This window comes from Ciconia boyciana, chromosome 2 (genome assembly GCF_034638445.1).
Source record: "Ciconia boyciana chromosome 2, ASM3463844v1, whole genome shotgun sequence".
NCBI classification, from domain to species: Eukaryota; Metazoa; Chordata; class Aves; order Ciconiiformes; family Ciconiidae; genus Ciconia; species Ciconia boyciana.
The window spans coordinates 5990513-6016066 of record NC_132935.1 but is presented as its reverse complement, the minus strand read 5'-3'; the positions used below and the strand labels follow the sequence as shown (position 1 = coordinate 6016066).

Below are 25554 nucleotides of genomic sequence, written 5' to 3'. Positions count from 1 at the left end.
TCAAAACAGACTGTGGTCTGGGCTTTTTAGGCAGTGTGTCAGCTTTATGAATGAGAAGAACCTCCGGGACATGCAGCAGCATCCTGTCTGCTGCCCCAATGATAGCAAAATGCATAACTACGGTGCTGACAGCCTTTTCCCCTCCAGTGTCTATGCTTGTCTCCTCTTCAAAACCAATTACTCCGTGCAATTTCACCTCTCAGAAAGTCCCCACAGACCCTTCCTGTAGGCTTTGCACTGTCTCCCCTTTATTTCTACTTCTCTCCCATCAGAAATAAGGGTGTTGTAACTAGTTTTGTAGAGCAGTCCACGTCTCACTATGTCCCTTGCTACTCCAACTCTCCATTTCTCCTCTGCTGCATCTGAGTGGGTTCTGGGATCAGCTCCTCAAATCTGCTCTTCATTTCTCACCCCAGGCACTACAGTATCCACCAGCACAACTACCGTGAATTATTTTCAGTAATGCTGCATTAGAGCACCATATTGCTCTCTCTGCTTAAATCCTGCCTTACAAACCAAGAAAAGGATAAGAGGACATAGAAAAAGGCTGTTGCTGATGACACTGAAAACCAAAAGCCTGAAGAGCCAACAGATCTGGGCATTTACCTATGATGCATGCTCTATAGTCAGCTTCAGTGATAGTGCCATAATTCAGAAGCAGATGAGGTCTCCAGTTATTTCACCAGGTGGCATTGTAATTGGAGTACCAACACTATTTTTTTTAAAAAAAAGGGTTTTTTAAGAAAAATTCTCTGAACTGTCTTTCCAGCTCTGTAAAAGTGCTGAATAAAGTTGACTTTGTACATAGTCCCTCAGTGAAAGGCAGTATTTGTTTAATTTCATCACTTAGTGTAAGATATGGACATGATCTCTTTTGTCTACAGGGGAAGATTTATTTCCCTATGTGTTCGCTTTGAGTTGGTTTACTAAGTCAGTGCAGCAAATGAGAAAAACAACAAAAAAACCCTCCCATATGGTCTGTCGTTTCAGTACTATTACTAATCTGCACAGTGAAGACTTTTTTTTTCTTTATTTTTGTTAAAGGTATAGATCTTATTAAAGATAGCTCTGAGCAATATCTTCCAATTTCAAGCAGCACTGGCATAGTTTGAATTCAATCTGAGCTTTGCAGCTGGGGCCTGCATCCTTTTCTTACATTTTGCAGTATTAACTTGCATTATAAAAAGGACGTTAAGGACACCATGCATTTCAGAGGATATAATTTATTTCCTGAATTACTTAAGAAAAGCTGGGCTTGAGCTCACACCCTACGGACAAGTCTATACTAATTAAATCACTGCCAGCCATGATCATAACAGGTACAGCTTGTACTGGTCTTCCTTGCAGGTCTTAGTTATACCACCAGGTTATCTAGAATAAGGCAAACCTCAATAACAGCCCAGAGATATTGCAAGCGTGAGGTATGGCATTTTTGTTTAAAATTCAAAGAGTTTTGACTTGTTTTGCTATCTCAGAGGTGGACAACATGTACCTGCTCAGCTCGGGGAATCTAGAGAGTGGCTCAGTGGACCATTTGTAAGTTCCTGCTTTAGGAGAGCTTCAGGTTCCACTGATGATATTAACTGGATTTTCATCAACAGGAGCTCACTGCTCAGACAACTGCATCCCCATCCTTAACCCAACAAGTGCCTGCATTTGGAGCTGAATCCCAGCCCTGGTAATTCAGTGATACAGCTCAGAGTGTCTGAGCCTTCGGTTAGCACTGGGGCATCAGCTTCCCTCTCTGCTGAGCCTGCGAACACAGCCTTCATGGCTCACTTAGCGTACACTGCCTAACTGCAGATCTCCTTCCTCCTCAGGCTACCCCTCATACCTAGAAAAGCATTTGCAAAGGTACCTCATCAACTGCCTTCAGCCCCTTCTCTGAACTCTTCCTATCAACAGATGATGGGATAGACAAGGTATACTGAGATCTCGGGCGATCATGCAGAAATGCACAGCCTCGTTGTTTCCCGTGCTTGGTACCCATCCATCTATGTCAACTGAAAGTGCTTTACAGAAATGCTCATTTTTCAGTCTGCATTTGAACAGCCTACTGCAATAGAAGTTTGGCCCCTGATTAAGGTTCCTGGAAACTAAAAATAGTACAAATAAATAATAACAACATAAACACATTATGAGTTCAGATGTCTGTGTCCTTGCTGCAGGAAAATCATTCATACCCAGAGGGGAAATAAGACCCAGAGTGTCTACTCCATGGCTTACTGATGTTGCAAGATGCGCCATTTCTAAAGGTCACTGGAAAATAAATGCTCATTTTTGGGGGTGCTGACTGGACAACATGGAGCAAATAAGCACATGGACTGGTTCACCACCACAGCTGATTTAGAAGGAAAAAAACATTTAAAAATATTTTTGGGGTAAAATTTAGTCTGAGTTGGTGTGTGCAAGGAGAGAGGCAAAACTAGGACTACTCTACTCTCACAAAACATCCCCAGCCTTGCTGAGAAGTTGCCTCTGAGATGCTGCTTCAGGATTTGACACTTAAATTAACTCTCAAATGTGACCACATCCAGTCAATGGTCCTTGAGAGTCAGACTGACATCATCTCAACTGCGGTTCATCACTGGATCTGCTGACCCTGCTCCAGACTAGCCCTCAGGCTGGTTCCCTTGCACAGCTGCCTGATCCTCCTGTGGCTTCTCAGTTGGACTGAGCATGACAGCAACTACTTTTTTTGACAAAGCCCAACAATAACTTCAGATGGTCTTTTCTATGTCTTTCAGCAACAATGTCCCTTCTAGAGCTCCTATATCCACTCCTTCCTTTTGCCCATACAGCTAGCAATGGGGAGAATCAGGTCAGAAAACAAAAGTATATTTAAATTTAAAATAGCAGAAGAAAGGGAGGTTATTTTAGTGTCCCAATCTAGTTTACGTATGGCTAACTCAAATCAGTTGGCGCTCAACGCCATGGAGATAGCACAGGAACAGGTGACACAGACTTCCATACATGACTTGGAAGAATACCCATATAACTACAGCATAAGGAAACCACTTTTTTTCTTGGGTATTTTTGGGGCATAGTCTGATTAAGAAAAAGAAAAATGCTGATAAAGTGCTTAAAAATCTAATGTCACAAAAAGTGCTGTTAAGCTGAAAAGTAGTTTTGTCACAAACTGAATGTAAGCACTTTCTCCAAACAGAAGTACGGAAATCTGCAGTAATATGTCCAGAACAGAGTGCCACTGCAGGAATAGGAACAATATTTTTCCATTCTTACAGTTAGCTTGGAGGAACAGTCAATTTAAGTATCCCTCGATGGGGCTAGCATTATATGCGGTTTTAATTAACATAAAATTTGCTAACTTTATTTAGCCTGTGCAGAAAGGAAAATTACTTAATGCTATGTCAGCAATTTTCTCAGATACATTTATAAAATCGCTAACACATGCATATATATTTTTTTTTTAAAGTTGCAGGGAACTTGAGCTGAGCAAGTGTGACATTTTTTGGATTAATAGTGTCAGATATCTTAGAAATAATGCATGGAGAAAAATCTTCCCCCAAAAGTAAGGAAGATTCTCTCCCACTGGTTGAGAAGGTTTGGGGGGACCTTGCCTTCCAAGGAAAAAAAAACCAACATAAAACCAACAAAATCTTTTAAATCCATTAGAAATACTGTCTTCATTCCTCTTGAAGGCTGCTGATGAAATACTTGCAAACCAGATACTCTACCAAAGGAAAAAGTCTTAATAATATGTAAACCAGTATCAAGTGGTGTTTTGCAGGACAAGGTTCCCAGCTGGACACAAGGGCCCTCACCTGCACAGGGTCACAAGCCCTTGGATTGCCTCTCTGACATCCTCCACAGACATCTGAACAGCTCATTACAAAACATCTGCCACAGAAAACCATTTCTAGAATGTGTTTCCTGGTTACAAGGGCATAGCTTGCCAGAGGAAATAAATGAAAACTCAGCATCTGCTGTCTAGCAGTGTGCTGTTTGTTGAAATACATCACCAACTGCTGTAGTAATGGAGGCTCTTCATTCCTGTCCAAAATTAACCGATTATTGAAACAAAATCCTAAAGCCAAAGAACCAGTTCATTAATTTATTATTGAAAAGGGAATGAATGAAATGCTCAGTTTTATCCTTAGTGGTCAGCTTAAAGTGAGGTTGCGTCTTTCCTGCTTGAGGGCTTTCCTGCAGATATTTTTCTTATAGCAGGGGTGATCCTACAAAGTGACTCAGGTCAGCTGAATTTGGCTACAAAGTTAGCAAGAAACCAAGCCAGAGGCAAGTGTCAGTGTTATTATAATACAGGGCAGAATGGGTTGACCCAAGGTAGAGCCAAATCCTCTCTGACGATTCTTAACATACACAGCACTATTTTGCCCTTGTGATATTACAGATGGTGCAATTTGGAGCACTAACTTGCCAAAAGCTTTAAAAAAAAGGAGCTAAAGGCTCATTAACTTAAGACATCCTTCCTCATGTGGAGAATAAACATTTAGTTTTAAGCCCCGGTCTCTACCTTCCTCAGTAAGCCACCTATCCCTCTATAACAAGTAGAAATGTGAGTATCAAAGCCACAAAAACAGTCTTGTGCTCAAAGAAGTGTGCTTTCTGAATAGCAAATACCTTTTAAACTGCTTCTTCCCTCAAGACTGCAGCACAGGAGGTATATCTGCAATTGCCAATTCACACAGCCAACAATTAGCTGAGACACTGCCCTAAATATTACAAAACACAAATCATTGCTTTCCCTCCGGAATGATAGTACTCTATGCACAAGCAATGGGGAAATCACATGCAAAACACCTCCTTATATCCCTGTTCAAAGATGCTGAAAAACTGTGGAAGGTAAACGTAATTGCTGCCAGACAGGCAGGCTTCTCTCGATCACAACAGGATAAATCAGTTTGGCTCTTAAAGGAGAAACACCAACTTTCAAGACAGTGCAGATGAGAAGAGAACAAGGTCACGGCATGCTGCATTGTGGTTCCAAGTCACCTGTTGACACAAAACATGTTTTTCCACATATTATATGAAAATGAAGAAATCATCACTTACCTGAGGGCCGATCAGACCATTGATTCCTGGGAATCCAGGTTCTCCCTTTTTACCCTGCATGTTCAAGAGAAGAGAAAATATTAGACTCCAGGGCAAAGACTGCTATTGACTTTCCAAAGTCTTTCACTCCAAAACTGGTAAACCACCGTAATGTGGGTACACAAAATACAAAGGCTAGAACCACAGGCAGCAGATGCCATTTGGATGTGAAACTCCAGTTGTCTTTGACAGGCCTGTATCTCTCCAGATTGTGATAACAGCCCCCACAGATGAGGGCTGGTCTCATGCACATCTTGGCATCTCTTACATTCTGCACTCCCGCCTGGGTGCTGCCCACAGAGGATCAGAGAAGTCACAGTGCTGAGAGGTAGCCAAGGGAGGTACCATGTGTAGACACTTTCCTTGCTACAGTTTAGCCCTTCACCCCTCCCCAGCAAAGCCAAGCAATGTCCCGTGTGTTCCTTGCACTGTCTCATGCATTGAGAAAGAAAATTATTAAGAACTCTGGTGCATGGATGAATATAAAAGATTCACAATCTCTAAGCCAGAAAACAGGAATCCATGAGGCATTTCTAACTAGGGTTGGCATTACCACCAAGGGACAGAGGTCACTGACTCCTCTGCAAGCAAAAAAAATTCCTCCAGAGGAACCAGAGAGCTTCACTGGTTCAAGGGAAGGATAAGCCAGGACCTGGAGTATACCCTTGAGACAAGTTCACCTATATGGATGCTGCGGCACCTGTGCTCCCCATGGGTTTGACCTCAAATAGTTCACAAGGAAAAAGTCCTACATAAGAAAAAAAGAGGAAGAAAGGATGTAGTAAGGCTGCCTGAAGCACTGGAGTTAAGGCAGAAGTTGTATTTGTTTCTGAACTCAGCAGATGACTTGCTGTGTTACTTTGGGCAAGTCACATATTTGGTGACTCAGCTTTCTTGTAAAAATAATCTCTCCTTACCTGGCATGTAAGAGACACTGAATCATTAATACTTCTGAGGTTGTTAGTAATATACTAGCTGGGTACAAGAGAGGAGTCATGTAAATATCTGAGGGACAGAGAAAAGTGATTTCCCTCCCCCCCCCCCATTTCTACATCTCAATCAAACTAATTTTCTTTTTAGAAGGATATTATAATAAGCTAAGCAAGTTTAATGTCACTCGTGATTTGATTGGTCATACAGAAATATAAGTCAGATATATAATTTTTCTTTTTTCTTTACTGAAATATGTCCAGAAACAGTTTATATAATTTCTGCTGAGTTAAATGAGTGAAAAACTAAAAACATCACAAACAAACCAATTTTTCATCATATTTTCCCCAGTTTGACTGAGTTTTGTTAGCTGGTGTGTCAGAACCTGATCTTTTCCTTATTTTTCTCATAACAAAAAAAGCAGCTGTCATATACAGAAGAGTTTAAGAAGAAAATTAAAGGAGTGATTATAAGGTCCTTGGATATTAGAAGAAGTTTTTAGTCATTTCCAGGAAATGATTTTTTTTTTAATTTCCCTAATACCAATAAAAATCTGTATTAGATACTCAAGTACATGCACTATTCATGAGTGTTCCCTTTACTTTTTCATGTCATCACATGATTCAACATATGTTTTCTAGTTAAAGATGCTCATTTTGCCAACTGCCAAGGAGGTCATTCAAGGGACACTGTTAAAATACTCATTTAAATAAATAAATAAGCTTATGATTAGAGCATACAGGGTGCGGTGTGTGGGGCCAGACATGGCAGATGAGTATGACTGCATGCCACCTCCAGCTTCCTATCAACGTGAGAGCCACGCATTAAGGTGGCTGGTTCCACAGCTACAACATTGAGGCCAGCATACAACACAGTGTAACTGATTCCTGCATGTCCAACCAACCTCGCTGGTCACTGGGCATGATTGCCACCCACCTTATACCTCCCCCTGCAATGTTTTTGCATTTCTTAGACTCTAATTCAGAGACTGTATTAGAGGCAGGAATCCGTTATAAACACTTTTGATAACCCTTTGAAGGAGCGTAATGGAATTAGCTCCCTACTTAGTCACCCAGATATTGCAAGTTGGAGAGCATGAACGCAACCTGTTGTGTAGTCTATACAAAACCGCAATGGGTGATACATACATTATTGTTCAGAGCAACAAAATCCCAATGAGCCTTGTAACCTTGCAAGTAAAGAGATGTGAGTAGTACACGTAGACCTTACTTTTGAGGTCCACAAGGGTGTGGCTTTAGCAGCTTTATAGCTTAAGGACATTATCTGGTTACAGTTTGCTGAACTGTTGCTTTTTAGAAACTTGGTTCCACCTGTAAAATATTACTTGGGGAACCTGAGGAATGTTCTAGGAGCACCACTTTCTCCCCAAACCCATCTCAAAAGCCAAGAAGGTGGAGGAAGGACATATTTTGCCTCCTGTGACAAGTATACACTGATTGTTCTGTTTCCATACTGATGGCTGGGCACGCTAATCTATGGCAGCAATGAGAGATGTGAAAGGAACCTATCCTTTCCTTGGGTATAATGCTGAGAAACTTTGGTGCTTTTCAAAACACCGAGAAGTTCCTTAAAGCAGCATATAATTATAATGACAGAGGCTGAGAGTGTAATTTCCCATTGTGAAGGGGACATTTTGGCCACTCAGAGTTTAGCCAAAATCAAACTACAACAGATCCGGTCCATAACATTACAGCCTGTCTGTAAAGTACAGAAATACTTGCTGGGAGAAATTATACCTATGAGAGCAAAGCTCAGCAAAATGTCACATCACCTAATAATATGACAGAGAAAACCAGCAATTATGCTCTGTTACTTATAGTAAGAATCAGCTAAGTGTGTAAGAATGTGTACCCTTTGACTATGTGAAATATATGTTATTTGCCTTCATCAGCAATTTGAACAATAGCACAGTTAAAAATGTGGTTTTTTATTGGAAATTGGTATATTTACCTCACTGACAATTACAGTTTCACTGTAGATTTAATCTACCATCAGTCCTTTTTTCCTTCTTTTTGCTCATTTGCTTACATTTCGATTTCTGCATGGCTGAACCTTGCCAGGGCAGGCAACGTCATCTGAACACAACCATCCATCGGAAAGATCTCTACCATACATAAGACAGGAAACCAAAGGAAAATGTTGGCTCCACTCTGCTAGAGGGGACATTTTGAAAGGTATCATAGCCCAAGACTGTTTCTCATCTTACTGTCCAATAGCCAGAATGGCCATATATTTTCATAGCATGTTTTTCACTGAGGTTTGGCCCCAGGAACAGAGGTCAATTTGGTACCAAGTACATAGGAAACATCCTTAATTGTGAATGAGTATGACTGCTAGTATAAATGCCAACTATTTCCTCTGTAAGCTAGATGGGATACTAGGATTACCCCTTTCAGCCCTGTCCTTTTACCTCTACATTACTAGAGAAACCAGAAGAAATCCAGCAGTGTTAATCAATGTTTGAGCTCCCTGAAAGCACCAGCCTTTTACAGTCTCCATATGCATTACATAACGACAGTGAATTATGAAGTGAGAGCATCTCCCTAACTTGAGGACGCAAATACCATCAGGGTTGGCCAGCTAATGGCTGATCATGGGGGCTATTGTGACAAATTTAAAAAAGGGCTATAAGGGCTTCTGGGCATTGAGAGGGATTGCACCTTGGGACGGGCTGCTTCCAAAAAGTCTACCTAGTTTGCTGGGCAAAATTATTCTCCTCTCTCTCCTTGATTATCTACCCCTGGAGATACCAGTCAACTATCTTCCTTCCCTTGGACCCTGTGAGTCTGTAGCCAGATATAACCAAAATGATTAGTTCGTTCTTTGTAACTAAGCAACATAGAGATAGGAGCCGGGTAGACAATGCTTTAATATTGTGTTTGTACACCTATGGCTATGGATATGCTACTATGCCCAAAGGCAATTGGACAAGGAGTAGTACAGACACGCTGCTATGTTCCCAGTACAGCCCCAGCCCATCTTGACAACGAGTCGAGGGTGGTTAGAATAATTGGTTTGTGTTAAGGGTGCCAAATCATTGTTAGGGACCATGCACCATGAAGAAGGGAAGCAAGTTACATAAGCAAGGTGTGATTGCACATGTCCAGAAGAATGACTCAACTAAAGGACACACCTGTACAGCCACCAAGGACCACCAGAGACCCCCACAGAAGCCCCTCGGAGCTCAAGGATGCATGCGCAATGACCACGCAAATATGATAATTAGTTCCAGGAAATAGAATGAATATGCATGATCATTCTGGGAAATTTGATGCATATGTATGTAACTGGACAATATAAGTTTCGGCTGATGTAACCTGCGGTATGCACGCTAGGTGGAATGATCCCCCGTGCATCCAGTGCCGTAATAAAGAATGCCTGCTTCTTAATACTACATTGGTGTTAAGGAGTTTGATTCCCGATTTCGGTGACAAGTCTAAGGTGGTTCAAAGCAAGGGGAGTTCGTCACAGAGAAATAGGAGTTGAAGCAGTCTTGACTGCCCATTTCAAGTTTTGACTGGCCAGAAAAGCAACATCACATGCAACAACTCAGACAGGAGAGAGATGGGTCAAGAACTGGAAAGTCAAAAACGTGTATTTCTGTCCCGCCATCAAACACACAAAGAGCTCAGCAGCCCTCCAGGGATCTGATAAATTTATCTACCCCGTGACAGCCAGCAGGGATAAACCTTTCATGTATTAGCAAGCGCTCTTAACACATCTCTTCTGGGTGAAGGGTGTGCCCTGAGCCCAGTAGTCCTTGTTTTAACAGGACCCTTTAGGCTCTATTGTAAAACAACTATGTAGCACTTACTGACTCATAGCCTTGTAATCTAGTTGTAAAGAGTCAAGAAAGGTCTGTTAAGCTTTTTGTGCTGCTGTGACTTCGGGGATAAACATTCAGGGGATGTGGACACATGAACATGAAAACCTGCTGAAATATGACTGCTGAATTAAAGATGTAGAAGATACCCCTTTATAACTCACTCCTGGAGCTGCATCCGTTCCTCTTGCCTCCAACCTGATAGACCACAACACTAAACTTCGCAATTAGCTCATAAAAAAAAGGGTCTTGCAGTAAAATTTTTCTAAGTTATCTCTGTTTCTACAGTCAACTCACTCTCATTCTGTGCTTTGCATAAATTATTTTGTGCATGAAGTAACTTGAAAAGAGGGGAGTTAGTTATTATTACTTATCTGCCTGACTCATGTACATTGGAGTCTTAATCATGAAGAAGGACATTCATTAAAGGTTACTATTTTAAAAAGATATTTTCCATTTTTTTCCCCATAAGAATATTCTTACTATCCTATGAGACTCCTGGGGTTTTTTTTGTTTTGCACTGATTGTTCTTCGAGCATGGGAAAATTTTGACAAGGCAAATTTAGAAAACTAGGCTGCAGTACAACACATCGAACTCAAAATGGGTCGAGGTAGCTGCTACCTCATGCCTGTGTGGAAAGTACTGCTATAGGATAAATAGATGTTTTCTTTTGGTTTCCTTCTGAAATTTCAATCACTTGAATGAACTTGCAGCATTTCAGTAAGAGGCAAATTCTTGAAATCCAAGTTATTTGGAGCACACTTCAGAAGAACCCTGTGTTTAGGCTGGATTACCCAAAGATCTGCATGCTTTCCAGGAGCATGTCATACATCTGCACCTTTTGTGTCTATCAATCAAAAAAAGTTTGGTTTATTTCCAACAAATATTTCAGCAGATCAAGTGTCAAAACCCTTAAAAGCAGAACCAAAGCACTTCAATTCTCTTCAATTTCACAGAAGAAAGAGGAGGACAGGAAGAGGGAAAAAAAACACAAAACGACCCTAAAATGAAACCAGACTCTCAGAGTTCTACCTCTTTTTCAGGTAGTTTTAGTAAAATCAGAGAGACAGTATGGTCTATCACTCAAAGGTCTTACTGGACAGGTGAGAACAGCAAAGCTTCTTTCTTCCCACTGTGTGCTCTTCATGTGAGGGTTCCGTTGTCAAAATATAGACATCAGGTGCCAGGCACTTGGAAGCAGCTGGCTAATGAAATGAACATAACCCAGTTGCCTGGTTCAGGTTGGAATTGTTATCTATCTCCTGCCCCCAGACAGGATCAAAGGATGGACGTGAATTGTCAGATTAGCAGTTCAGCAGATGTACCGAGGAGACTGAGTGCATTTTTTCTGTGCCCATAAAACACTTGAAGACTTGCAACTAAAGCAGGCTAACAGAGAAGGGCTTTTAAATGCCCAAAAGATGATCTGTCTTTCCAGCTTATGCTCGTCTTAGTGTGTTTCCACTAGTGGGCCACTCCCCAAAATGTAAGCAGCCCTCCAATTAGCTTTCCATGTTAAAGAACTATTTCTGTGAGTGTGCATTATTATAATCACATTGAAAACACACGCTCCATATTGGAGCTCCTGGGAATGCTGCAGGAGCAAGATGTTCATATACAGCAAGCTTAGCTTATGATAAATTTGGCAATCAGTTCTCTATAATACCATCAGCTCTTTTTAGAGCACAACACCCCCTTCACTCCCTGCCCCCAAACATGTCTGCTTTTATTTTTTTCTAAATAAAACATTAGGAAGATGCTCTATCACATTCTTCAGTCATCTCAGGAGCCTTTCTTTTTCTAATGCCAACTAGGGTCCTGTAGTGTCTTCTTCAGTCTGTCCCCTGCTACTTCAGACCCCATCCTCCTGCACAGCAATAAATCCCAGCCTTTGGGCACACTTTCTGTGACTCACCAGCAACCTTTATGCTTTTGAGAACAGCTGTTAGTATGCTGCTCTCTTGTCCACAACATCTGGAAAGTTTGTCTGAGAGTAACACAGTGGTGCTCTAAACTGCTTGGAGGTGACCTGCTGGGTATGGCTGGGCTATATCTAAAGTTCTCAAAGCTTGCAGATAGCAAGGCTGGTTTGGTGGCAAGCCCTCAAAAGGCAACAGAGACATAGAATAGAATCATAGAATCATTTAGGTTGGAAAAGACCCTTAAGATCATCCAGTCCAGCTGTCAAACTAACACTACCAAGTCTGCCACTAAACCATGACCCTAGGCACCACATCTACATGTCTTTTAAATACCTCCAGGGATGGTGACGCAGCCACTTCCCTGGGCAGCCTGTTATGATGCTTCACAACCCTTTCAGCGAAGAAATTTTTCCTAATATCCAATCAACAAGCCAAGTCTTACAACAAGCTGGGGCTGGAGCCACAAATGAAACTGAGGCATTGTGTCTGTTCCTGGCCATGTCCTCATTGCTGGGCTATGCTGCTAGAGAGCCTTCTTGTTTGGGTGTATGCAAGAGGGTTCGCTACAGCTCCAAGCTGTGGCTTCAGAGCCTGCCTGCACCTCACGTCCAGTCATTTAAAACTAGACTAAAACAAATATTTGAGGGGATTTCTGCTCTTCTCATTTTAACTTCTAAGCCTGTCTAGAGAAATGCCTTCTGCAGCCAAATTTATGTAAGATGGTAACCAATGTCTGGATTTATATTTGTGCTTTGTCAAGAACTGTACTAATGGTGAATCAGTAGTATCTGCTAATCTGTTCTCTCCCACATGTAGGTTATCCATGTAGATCCACCAAGCCCAGGACTTTGATTCATCTCACTTATTCAGTCATTGAATAATGGCCTTTAATTAAAAAAATATATCTATCCACGTAGGATGTCTAGTGACTAATGAAGACCCTTAGGAGAAGAAGCCTAACTAGCTAGACACAACAGAGTCTAGGGAAACATTCAAAGACAGTATGGATCAAATGACATCTCTAATCAAATGATCATTAGCAGGAACATTTTGTGTCCTGTTGCAGATCCTGACAGATCGCTGTCCTTTACCCAGTTAATATGTTCTATTAATCTTATTCAAGAAGCAATGTTTCACAGCAGGTTTTAAAACCAGGACAATTCAGAACTTGTCAACTCATAAGTAAAGCACAGGACAGTTATTTGCTAAAGTGATAAGGTGGTATTTTCTAAAGACTGGAAAAGTACAAGAAAACAACTAAATGCACTTTTCCACTGTGGCATTAACATGAGACTGCATGCCCCATCTTCCCAAGAAGAAGATTCCTAAAAGCCAAGCTTACAGCTCAATTTAATATCATGCAATTCAATGGAAAGTCTGTAGAAAACCACCTACCAAGGAATATATTTCTTCCCTGTACTGTCCTTTGCCCATAAGCCTCCCATGCTCACAAGTAGCTCTCTCACACCCACTCTTTAACAGCACTGGTGCTGAGTCAAGTGCAAAGCATTACAGGCAACCCCCACAATCTCCTCTATGGATTAAGCTATGATCAAGTCTCTGTGACTACTTAAAAAAGTAATGCATCAAACAGCAGTACTGAGACTGAAGTGACTGCCTCCACAAAGGTTAAATAGGTATCTCACTTCCACCCTTATCTGTTGTCTAGGGAGATGTTCTTCATATGAATGGGCTGAAGCAAGGAAAGTCAGGTTCAGAGCATTCATGTAATGTGATCAGGCCCACTATGAAATTTACTTTTTTCAGTACTTGAATGTTTCAAGACATAACTCTGAGTCACAGAAAATCCTTTTTTTTTTTTTTTAACAAGAGGAAACTATCTAAGCTCCTGGTGGAGAATGGTAAACCAGCTCCCATTTTGTGGGAGCTTCTGTTTGAGTACAGACCAAAGAGAACAGAAAGTAGTAAGTATTGCAAGTGTCTTTGCATTTATTTGACTTCCAGGACAACATTTCTCTGAACTTTCAACCTGTCCATATTACTAGTGGCTCTACACACTCAGAGTCATATCAAGAATCCTCTTGGCAGCAAGGAGAAGACACAAAGACAGGAAAGCAAATGATAGGAAAGAAACTTTCCTAGGGTCCCACAGGGCACTGCATACAATCTGTGGACTCCAAGAGGTACTGAAAGTTGCTGGACCACACAGAAGGAATAGAGGAAAGGATCTGGGTCTCCAGGATCCTTAAATAAGTAGAAAACTATATGTAAAGTGGGTCAAACCTTATTGAGCAAACCTGCCCCCAGCCTCTTGAGACTTACTTCAAATAAAAACAGCAACTCACCCTTTGACCTGGTAAACCAGGGACTCCAGGCTTGCCTTCCAGACCAGCCTCTCCCTTTAAAAGTGAAAAGTTTTAGAAAGTTAACTGAGTAAGAAAAATTAATGGACCACACAACCACTTCCTAGCTGTTTTGTGCTACCGTTACTGCATGGCTACCTAGACAACTCTTACCTGATAATTATGTTGTCCTGTGAGCGGAAGAGAATAAGAAAACAGGATAGAGAAAAGTGACAATGCCCTGATTAAATACAGAGCACACGACTATATTACATAATTAAAACCAGATTTACCTAAGTAATGCATCTTCAGAATGCCATCAGTTTTACAAAGCCCAATCAACAGTGAAACACAACAGACAATTCAGAAGTGAGAATATACAGAGTATTTGCAAATGAGGCAGCAGTGACAGTCTGAACTGAGATATCCTGCAGATCTATGTTATAAAATATACCTAGAATAAGCTACAATTAAGTCAAAAGTAAGAATGCTAGCATGTCTAAACTGTTGCAAAAATTGTGTTGAAAGACAAACACACATACTCAACTCTTATTTTTAATCAACAAAATATTTTATCCAGGACCTTGTGGCATAAAGCCAACCCCTTTTACAGCAACCGTTTTCTGACTTTCATTACATGATAGCTTACAGGTTACCAGTGGGTGCCTCTCTGAGATGTGCTGAATGCCCCTACAGTTCTTCAGAACATTAGAAATAGAAAAACAATCAGGTTCTGCATGACAACAGCCTTGAGGCAAAGTTTGCCTCTGTGCAATGACTGCCCATGTCCTGGGTGCCACCTCCACATGTTCAGAATGGCCATCCACAGCAGGAGATCTTCTCTCAGCAGTGAAGAAAACAGGAGGCTGGGGGCACTGTTTAAGTTCTTAGTGCCTGAATAATGTATAAGATTTTGTATTTATGCCTCACACCTCACACTGGTCTGAATTTCAGTTTCTGGAAATTGCAAGCAGTGAGAGAAACAACTCACCGGAGGTCCAGGAAGTCCAGGTTGGCCCTGTGGTCCTTGTGGCCCAGGCTCTCCCTACAGAAATGTTTTTTTTAAAAAAAGTGTTAAAATATCTGTATGAAAAATTATATGGGCACATTACTCATGCTGGCCATCTTTACAGGATCTATACCACCCCTTTCCTCATAGGTCCCAAAGAACCAGTGCAGAGACCAGCTGGTTTTCTCCTTAATCCTTTGGCTACTTGAATTATCAGCACTCATTAAACTGCACACAGACTGATCCACCCACACTCAGCAGGCATTTATCCATAACTGGCTCTTTGTTTTTTCAAAAGCAGTAATGCTACTGAAGACACTGGACTATCCTGGATATTCCAGTAAAACACTGTGGGGTGGGATTTGGTGGTGGAGAAAAGCAATCCTTGCAAAAACGGCTTCCACAAGCATTTCCCCTGAGCCAACACAGCTGTGAAGGGCTTTAAAGTATCATTTATGAGATGCATATCATTATATTAAATAACAGTAAAATACAAATTACACACCTACCAACACAAAATAAAAAATTAAATATATTTTATTTATATGTAGGACTAACAGACTGAAACAACTGGTGTCTTTTCCCTATTTGAGTGCCCATGTTCAGAGACAAACTCAGCATAAAACTCAAATACAGTTTAACTTTTATATTAACACATCCCTGGACTTAAAGAATTGTGTATCTGACTCCAATTTATATTTCTCATTTACGTTAGATTCACCACACTTGAAAAGGACATTGCCCTTTTTCCTTTCTTGTTTATTTTCTCCACCATAAATAGGAAAACTTGTTTCCTGATGTCTTGACAATGCTTCTACCCACCCTAATTTTGAAGCATTATTTTAAAGCAAAATCTAATCTAACAGGCAGTTGACCTACATAAAAGCATCCTTGCAAAGGAAGAATAGATACTGAATCTCTCTTACTTGCTCTCCTTTTAGGCCTTCAGTATGCACCTGCAATAAAAATGCAGAGTCATAAAGGAGAAAAAGAAGAAAGATAACACAGAAGGTGCCAGGGGTATGGAGGTCCCCCACAGTGTAATTTTCTCCCCTCGCCATTCCCTCAAGATGCACATTAACTGCCACAGCTCCTCAATTCCTGCTGTAGGGTGGGAGATACTTTCTATTTAAACAGCTCAGACTGACACAAGGTTTGCTCACTCAGTTACCTATGAAGTGATTTGTGTGGCTGTATGAACAGTGAGAACTGAATTCATTATTTCATTGGTATAAATGAGTTAATAAATTCCCTGGCTCTTGTCTTATTTTAAATTACCAAGTCATATTGACTGAAGAAGGCATCATAAAAACAGCAGGCTGACTTTGGATATGGTGCATGATTCAGACCTTCCTTTGGCTCCTTGATGCAAGCAACCGTGTCTATGACTGACAGCTGTCAGTCTTCTCAGCCTGTTTTCCACGCACCTCCTGGAACTTTAGGCTCATTTTCAGGTTTTATACATATCTTTCAAAATCTCTTGGCAACTACTGTCACATCACTAATTTCATATTTAAGCAAGACAGTAAAAGGCTCTTACCCCAACAGGTTTTTTTTCAAAGCTCTCTCTTTCTCCCTCCTTTGCTTTCTACCACATTCTAGGTAAGGAAATTGCCTTCTACCTTTCTCATGATGACCAGGGAGCTTCTCACGCTTGTCTTTAGCACCCAGTCCTTCTTTGGCACAGTGCTATGGTTAATGTTGCTGGTCTCAGTAGCCCTTTAATGCTTTCTACCAATAGTCAAAGAGTGCTGTTTCCTATTTTTAACACTTTTTTTTTTTTTTTTTGAAAATGTATTGGCTTTGTGTGGCAAGGTTTTGGTAGCGGGAGGGCTACAGGGGTGGCTTCTGTGAGAAGCTGCTAGAAGATTCCCCTATCTCTGATGGAGCCAATGCCAGCCAGCTCCAAGATGGACCCATCGCTGGCCAAGGCCGAGACAATCAGTGACAGTGGTAGTGCCTCTGGCATAACATATTTAAGAAGGGGAAAAAACTGCTGGGCAACAGCCAGGAGAGAGGAGGGACAATATGTGAGAGAAACAATTCTGCAGACACCAAGGCCAGTGAAGAAGGAGGGGGAGGAGGTGCTCCAGGTGCCGGAGCAGAGATTCCCCTGCAGCCAGTGGTGAAGACCATGGTGAGGCAGGCTGTCCCTCTGCAGCCCATGGGAGTTAACGGTGGAGCAGATATCCACCTGCAGCCCGTGGAGGACCCCATGCTGGAGCAGGTGGATGCCCAAAGGAGGCTGTGACCCTGTGGAGAGCCCGCACTGGAGCAGGGTCCTGGCAGGACCTGTGGACCCTGGGGAGAGAGGACCCCACGCTGAAGCAGGTTTGCTGGCAGGACTTGTATGAAGCCTGGGGAACCCATGCTGGAGCAACCTGTTCCTGAAGGACTGCACCCTGTGGAAAGGACATGTGGAAAGGACCCATGCTGGAGCAGTTTGTGAAGAACTGCAGCCTGTGGGAAGGACCCACATTGGAGAAGTTTGTGGAGGACTGTCTCCCGTGGGAGGGACCCCACGCTGGAGCAGGGGACGAGTGTGAGGACGAAGGAACGGAAAAAACAACGTGTGATGAACTGACCACAACCCCCATTCCCCGTCCCCCTGTGCCACTGGGGGGGAGGAGGAGGTAGAGAAATGGGGAGTGAAGTTGAGCCCAGGAAGAAGGGAGGGGTAGGGGGAAGGTGTTTTAAGGTTTGGTTTTATTTCTCATTACCCTGTTCTGATTTTGATTGGTAATAAGTTAAATTAATTTCCCTAAGTCGAGTCTGTTTTGCCCGTGATGGTAATTGGTGAGTGATCTCCCTGTCCTTATCTTGACCCATGAGCCTCTTGTAGTATTTTTCTCCCCCCTCCAGTTGAGGAGGGAGTGATAGAGCGGCTTAGTGGGCACCTGGCGTCCAGCCAAGGTCAACCCACCACAGAAAGTAAAAGGGATACTCCCCAACTGCTTTGTTACCAGACCCTGCAAAGCTCAATTCTAGACCTCTCCTCTGAATACTTTGCAGTAAATCTTCTTTCTCCATTCACTTGGAGATGACCTCTTCATACAGACAATACTAACCTCTGGCCATCCTTATGTCCCTGCTAGTGACGCCTCTGGGGTCACTGAAGGCATTGCTGAGGGCAGAAGGATGCACAAAGGCATGTAAATCTAGAGCCACTGGAAAGATCAACCCCCATCTCCTATTTTCTTGGTTTGTTTTTTTATCACTGCTTTCCTGATTTCAGCACATCAGCTCCTAGTTGTCTCATATTCCACCAGGAATTTTTCAGACATAATACAAGGAAAGATCATTACCCCTCATCAGAAATTTCCTTTTTCTTCTCCCCTCCCAACTCTTACATCCAGTCCATGACAAAGGCACTCAGTAATTCAACACAATTCTACACTTCCATTTGCTTTTATGACTTTCACAGGCTCTACTTTCCAAAGGCCACTAGGCATCAACTCAACAACTGTCCTGGAAACCACACAGTCCTGTCACAGTATTGCTCTCTCCAATGCACCTGGGGCAATGCTTTCACTGCCTCTTCAAGTCCTAATCTTCACATTTCAAAATCTCCCAAAATTGTGGCAGTGCATCTCCTTGTTGGAACCCATCACTTGCCTTCTTCAAAAATCTTCACTGCCTTAAACTTCACTTTTTTTTGAAAAAAAAAATTTAAGGTTATCTGTCATTTAGTAAAGATTTAAAAAAAAAAAAAAATCTCCCACCCTCAGCTTCCACCTTCTCTTCTCATGCTATAATGCCTACAAGTTCTGAGAAAGCTAAAAAAAATTCTTACTGAAGAGCCAGGCAACCCTGGAAGTCCTGGTTCACCCTGCAGGGAAACAGGAAAGGAATGAAACATAACATAACACAGAACACAACATAGCACAATACATAACATAACACAAAACAAAAGCAAACCTCCGAGCATGTCTTCCAACTGGTGTTGTACATTCTTATTTTCAATACCAGCTCGTAATTAATACGTATGAACATGCAATCCCCATTAACTCTGTTTTCCCTACCCTGCAGATGAATACATGCAGAAACTGGTTGTGTTCTGTGTTACTGTGATGTTACACATTGATTTTAATGACATTTAGTGACTTAAAATGAATGGTGCACCATGGGTGCACCATAACATTAAATTCGAGCTTCAAAAATCTTATAATTAGTGTACACATACCACATAAATAATCCTGATTGATGCTCAGATCCCTAACAGAGTCTGCAGGATGGATATTTAGGGGCCAAAATGCTTTTGTTTGTTAATGAGCAAAAAATCTTTGCAAAAAGAAAAAAAAGTGAGAAATGGTACCATTTTCCCTAAGTCATTTTATAGAGTAGAATCACACTATAAGTGTTTGCAGGACACTGAGATGCTACACCCTCTTTACATGATTTATTGCCATCTAGGCTACCAATTTGTTCCAGCACATTTTTTTCCAGCAGTGTCCACTATTTATTATGCTTTAAGACTAAGCCTCCAGAAGGTACCTCCTTTACTGTAGGTACAGACAAATGCAAAAATTATCGTATAGTTTCCTTTCCTCCTGTACCTCCTCAAGTATGTCTCCAAATGACCCAGCATATCTTTCATGTTATTTCCTCTTAAGGCAAGTTTAATTACTATTTGTTATTTATCCTGCAGTTAGTCCATACTATGGCAGAAGGACTGAAGAGACACATCAGCTGCACTGAAAGTAATGGAGCTAGGAGCTAAACATTTTCTGGAAGCCCCAACTTCAGAGATACAGATGAAGTGTTATGAACTCAAGACTGCTCTCTACTGCACAGATGCTGGAGCACAAAGTTCCTTGTTGCTTATCACCACAGTGGATGTGCCCTGCTTGTAGGTTCTTCTGAAACCTCACCTATAGCTGTTGAATCTGAGTGGGAAAGTAACGGGAAATAGATTTGCTTCTAATCTCTGCATTTTTGAATAAGGCTCACTGCCTTATCTGGAGGAGAAAATGAGAAAGAAAATCCAGAATTGGGCATACCTTTCCACTCATGCTAAAGAACTAGGTAGGAAATACCAAAACCACAATGTCACCTCTAGCAGAGACATAACATAAGACATAACAGAGACAAACATAAGGCTGCCCTGGAAACTCTAAGAACTCTGTAAAATAATGAGGTAAAAATTGCTGCTGAGAGCAGTGAATAATTATTTTGCAGGTAGGAGGGCTGGGCTTGTTTGATTGGCACTTTCTGAGTCAATTCTACATCTCCTGGGTCAGAAAACTGGCATCTACGCAAACATATTGACATTTCTACTTAGCTTTCTTAGGTGAGGAAGATTTCCTGAGCCAAACTACTCCCTACTTCCTTCTACTCCCACTATGAGGGTTAAAGCAAGAGTAAAGGAGCTATAACAAGACACGATTTAACATTCACTTATACCCATTTCAGACTGAAGCAACATCAGAAAAGTGAAACATTTCAATGCATATAAGCTTCACTTATACACAAGTGAGATAAATATTAGGCCAACAGCCCTGATATTTCCAGCACTGGGGGCCCAAGGAGGAATTAACAAATATGTGTCCAAACCCCTCCCGCGCATCCCATCCCAACTCACCTTTTCTCCTTTGGTCCCACTGGCACCTGGAGGGCCCGGGCTGCCAGCAGGGCCCTATAAACAGGTAAAACAGAGAGAAAAATATTTGTTTTACATACTGCAGGTCATCAATTGCAATTCCCTTAAAGTACAGGAGAAACATAAGGCTGCAGGTTTGGGTATCGGCAGCACAGTTATGTCCCATTGCACTGTGGTAGGAGCTAATGTAACACACAAGACTGCTTTGGCTCTGCTGAGTAGAAAGGAAGGGGAATAAGGGTAAAGATGCCACAGCAGCCACAATAGCAGCAATCCAATTTCAGCTGGTTCAGAAGGATTGCAGTTCAGGGAGTACATCAGTGTCAAACACAAAATTCAGGATAAAATTCAAGCATGAAGATTTGCCTGCTGCTAGGTGTCTAGACATGAAAAAGGCAAAAAAAATTCAGAAAAAACCAACTTCTGTAATAGGGTGTCACTTGGAGAAATTGTTCCTTAGAAGTAGTAAACAATCAGCATCCACCTTCACACCCCTCTGCAATTTCTCACTTCATTCACATTTGCTGCGAGTATAAACCAGTCCCATAAACGATGTAATGGGCATAGTGAACTCAGTTCATTGTGATTCCAGTGCTGCATTGAGAAGCAGAAAACATTTCCATCTTATAAGGATAGTGATAAACACTAACTAGACAAATACTTCTCAGTATAGGGTAAATGGTGGCTGAGGAACAGAGCAGAGAGAAAGCAATGATTAACTGTCAAATCCCCCATGGACAAGCAGAGAAAAATTTAGTGCAATAATCTTTATCACCTCACAGAGAGGAAAGTGTAGATTTAACAATGATTAAGATTGCTAATGACACTATACCTTGCCATCTAAATAAAAAAGACGTGTCTGATATGGAAACAAAAAATACTTCCCAACAAAATCAAGTTGAAACTCCGACTGCTAAAAGAGAGAAAGGAAGGCACCCGGGCAGCACGTGGCTGCCGTGCTTGTAAATCACGTTCAGGTCAGACCCCAGCAGCCACTTTGTCCGTGTGAGCAGCAGGATCAACCACCTGAAGATGAGCTATCCTGAGGATTTGACATGCAGCTGCTCCACCTCTGCAAATGCAAAAAGGTGCCTCCAAATGATCCTTTCCACAGAGGAAAACAGCAAGGGCTAGTGAATAGGATGCAGACGCAGCAGCCTGGAGGCTTCAGGCTCAAGGGTGGCAATGATTAGCTGCATGGCTTTTGACAAATCACTTGTTAGCCTCTGCTTCTTAGTCTGTCCTTTGCTATTTAGTCCAGAAGATCCTTGGGAGTAAAGGATGTCTCTCATTAGGTATCATACCCTGAGTAATGAAAACAGTCTTGTGGGATCTACAGATAGCAGTTTTAGACAAAGCATTATCTGTCTAATCAGCAGAAATGTACTGGTCTTGTAGACCATTTTTTGGTTTAATCTTGTCTTAAAAATGTAAATAGTTCCAAGCCTTTCATATTGAAAACAAACCAAATATATTAAATCCAGTTCCCCCCCTTTCATGTTGTGGGAGGGAAAAAAAGTTTATAAAAATCAGGCTTAAACAACTGAATTTTTATATGTGCTTCCTTATGTCTTTAATGAAAATTAAGACAAACATCTAACCTATCATGTTTAAAGGACTGTCATTTCTTTTAAGTGTATATTGCGTTACAATTTAATTCTAAAACCAACCAAACAAAAAAAGAAAAGTATGCCAACAAAGATCCTTAGAATAAGGACTACAAAAACTGCCGACGCAGCGGGGTCCTGCCATGACTCAGCAGCCACCCAGGGTATGGCTCAGTTTTAGAGTCAAACTTCCACTCATTCCAAAGAAAAGTTTCCAGTCATTGAGTATTTGCCACATACCTGTTTCCCCTCCACACCTGGCTTTCCAGGGAACCCGTCTAGGCCTTGTTGTCCCTGGAGAAAGAAGAGAAGGAACCACTATAACTCAAATCTGTGGTGTTTAAGTTACCATTCTGCAAGAGATGTCTGTGTTATCTGCTCCAAGAGTAAGGAATAAGGAGAGAAATTCAAGCCAGCCCAATAGAGAAAATGGTTGAAGTCCCCACATCTGTACTACTTAAAGTTGCTGGGAGCCTCCGTCCAGTAACAAGGAGGTGAACCAAATGTAGTCAGTAGGGAACTTTTACTCTCTCTAACTTTGCTAACTGTTGGCACTTGTCTATCTAGAAAACTTAGCACAAAACACCTGGGATGTGAATTTAGAAATGAGAAGCGGTCGTGTGCCAGCTTTCCATGTGGGCATCCTTCCTCTGCCTGTTGAGGTGGGTTCATGTAAACTGGACAAAGTGCAGCAGGGGAACATCAGCCTGGAATAGCTCTTACAAAAATAATGAATCCGCAATCCAGCAATAGCTCATGTTTACCCAGTTAAGAAAAACCTTTCTTTTTTCACCTTTGCTTTCCGTAACCTGGGGGAACAATTAATCCATTCCTATATGTCTTCAGAGATGGACAGTCCACAAAGTCCACAGGCAATCTATTCCACTACTTTATTTTTAATACCTGAAGCTATGTTTTTTTCTGCTGTACCTAAACTTGACTTTTTCTTGCTACAGTTTCAGACTAGTATGTCTTTCCCTAACCCCTCACAGAGAACAGACTGTTCCCTTCATCTTTACAATGGCCTTTTACATATTTGAAGACTTACAAAACTCCTCCTTCAAACTTCTCTAGACTAAACAATGGCAATACTTTCAACTTTTCTTCATGGGCATGTTTTTCAGACCTCTGATCATTTTTGTTGTTCTCATTTGTGCACTGTCCATTTTTTCCACATCTTCACTGTAGCTAGGTGCCCGAAGCTGGACACAGCTTAGGCTAACTTTGAGCAGAAAGATTATTCATGCTTTAGAGAGTATTCTTCTGTTTAAATCCCAGGATAATGTTTACTTGACCCCAAACTCCCTTCTGCAGGACTGCTCCTTAATCAGTTGTTCCCAATCTGTAGCAGTGTGCAATTTGTTGTCCTACATGTATGAAGCATCCTGCAGCTGCCCCTTCTCAATGTCGTCTTCTGCTTTGGGGGATTATGTTTTCAAGATCATTTTGAATTATGACCCTGACCTCCACCGTACTTCCACATTCAAACTTAACATATTCCATATTTTATACTCCAGGTCCTTGATAGAGATGATGACTAGATCAACGACATACTCCTGCTGAACTTCACTTCTCTCTTACAGATTATGGCCCTTGCCCATTCCAGCCTCTTTAGTTTAAAACTCTTTGAAATAGGGACTTTCTCTTACTCTGTAAATGCTTAAACCTCTGTAATATGAAATGCTGAATTTTCTTGGATCCTGCACACACAGCTGAATATAAATTATCAAATATACACACACAGTGCCACTGTTAAATGTGCATGTAAGAACAAATTCTAAAAATACAAAGAGTGGCAGCAAAATATTAGTTTTACTCTATTTTTTTTAATGTTTCAGACATTTTAATTCTGATTACTATCCCACAGGATCCCTGTTACACCTCTGCTATTATCTGCAAACCCACATTTATGGCATTGGATTTAATTAGCTCCTTCTGAACACTACATTGATTCAGCAAGTCAGAAAAGGATTTGCAAATCAATCTATTTCTTTTTTCCCTTTAGAAAGTCAATCAGTCTTGTAACATAAATGTTATTTCAAAATTATGTATCCAAGGAATTAAATTGGAGACCTGTACCCTACAGAAAACAGCTGAAAACCAGCACCAGACATCCAGATCTACTTGCTTTTGGAGCAATAGCTTTCACATTAATGGTTTCCTTTGCACTGACTGAACTACGAGTATCCTAAATTTGAGACTTTCAGTAAGAAACCGTCTGGTGGATTGCTGACAAAATGTGCAGTGTATTCTCAGGAGAATTTTTAACATCGATACACTGCAGCAATGAGTACTTCACACATACTGTTTTAGCTGCCAAAACAGAAAAGTGTCAACATTCTTACTGCTAGTAATGGGGGCTGGGAAAGGCAAATGTATTATTTATACAAATGTATACAATAAAGCTGTTTGAAAACACTCCAAACGATTGTGCTTTCAGTTGTTTCTTCAGAAAAATCTGTCATTATAAATATTTTTTCCCCATTCTTTAAAAAAGGCTAGATAAAGGGTCTTTTTCCAAAAGAAAGAAAAAACACAATAAAAGTTTTATTCTCAAATTTTCACTTCAAGACTCCATTTCCTTCCCCTGTGCTCTACTGTTTTTTCTGCTTTTAACCAGTGGAACAAAGTGGTGAAGAGTCATAAGCAACCGGGGGAAATCCCAGTTCCACACAAAATTTAGTGCTGTTTTCTGACCTCTACCAGTTAGAAAGTGTAATGATTTGTTGGAAAAATTATTTCCCAAGAGTCTGCAGCACCCTGGGAAAGACTGGAGGAGAGCAAACCCACTGCACAGAGGGACCTGGCAGTAGCAGACCAGCCCCGCTGCCTCCATACATGAGCTCTTCTCCAATACAGCAGACAAGGATTTACTGGATGGACACATGCTTATGCAGCAAAAGTAATGCCCCGTGTCATGTTGAACTGCTGTTCATGCCTACATTAACATGCCAAGTATTACATACATATATGGCTTATGATGGCAGGGAAGTGTGTCATGTTTATCTCTGCAGAGTCTGTCCTGGGATCTACAGCGAGCCCACTGGATGCAAAAGGACATGAGATATCACTCACATTGTGCAGTGGCTCTCCTAAAGTGCAGGTGTAACTGATAATACTGGATTTGGGAACCTCACTATAAAACCTCAATATTTACATCTGAGGTCCCAGGATATAAGAATACAGCAGCAAGATGTATTATGGGATATTTAGCCTTTTTTTGATAATAGGGTGCAGATTCGATAGACCAATACTCAGTGCAT

At 41.4% G+C, this 25554-nt stretch overlaps 1 protein-coding gene across 1 annotated transcript in view; it reads right to left on the bottom strand.

Moving 5' to 3' along the window:
• COL22A1 (collagen type XXII alpha 1 chain) overlaps nucleotides 1-25554 on the bottom strand; it is a 210824-nt gene that overhangs the window by 69311 nt on the left and 115959 nt on the right. Inside the window, exons 16-23 of the mRNA XM_072851149.1 lie at nucleotides 22532-22585; nucleotides 20667-20720; nucleotides 19917-19928; nucleotides 18879-18914; nucleotides 16012-16041; nucleotides 15068-15121; nucleotides 14080-14133; nucleotides 5038-5091 (exon numbers count right to left, since the gene is read on the bottom strand). Of these exons, the coding sequence (XP_072707250.1) occupies nucleotides 5038-5091; nucleotides 14080-14133; nucleotides 15068-15121; nucleotides 16012-16041; nucleotides 18879-18914; nucleotides 19917-19928; nucleotides 20667-20720; nucleotides 22532-22585 (348 nt within the window). The remainder of the gene's footprint in view (nucleotides 1-5037; nucleotides 5092-14079; nucleotides 14134-15067; nucleotides 15122-16011; nucleotides 16042-18878; nucleotides 18915-19916; nucleotides 19929-20666; nucleotides 20721-22531; nucleotides 22586-25554) is intronic.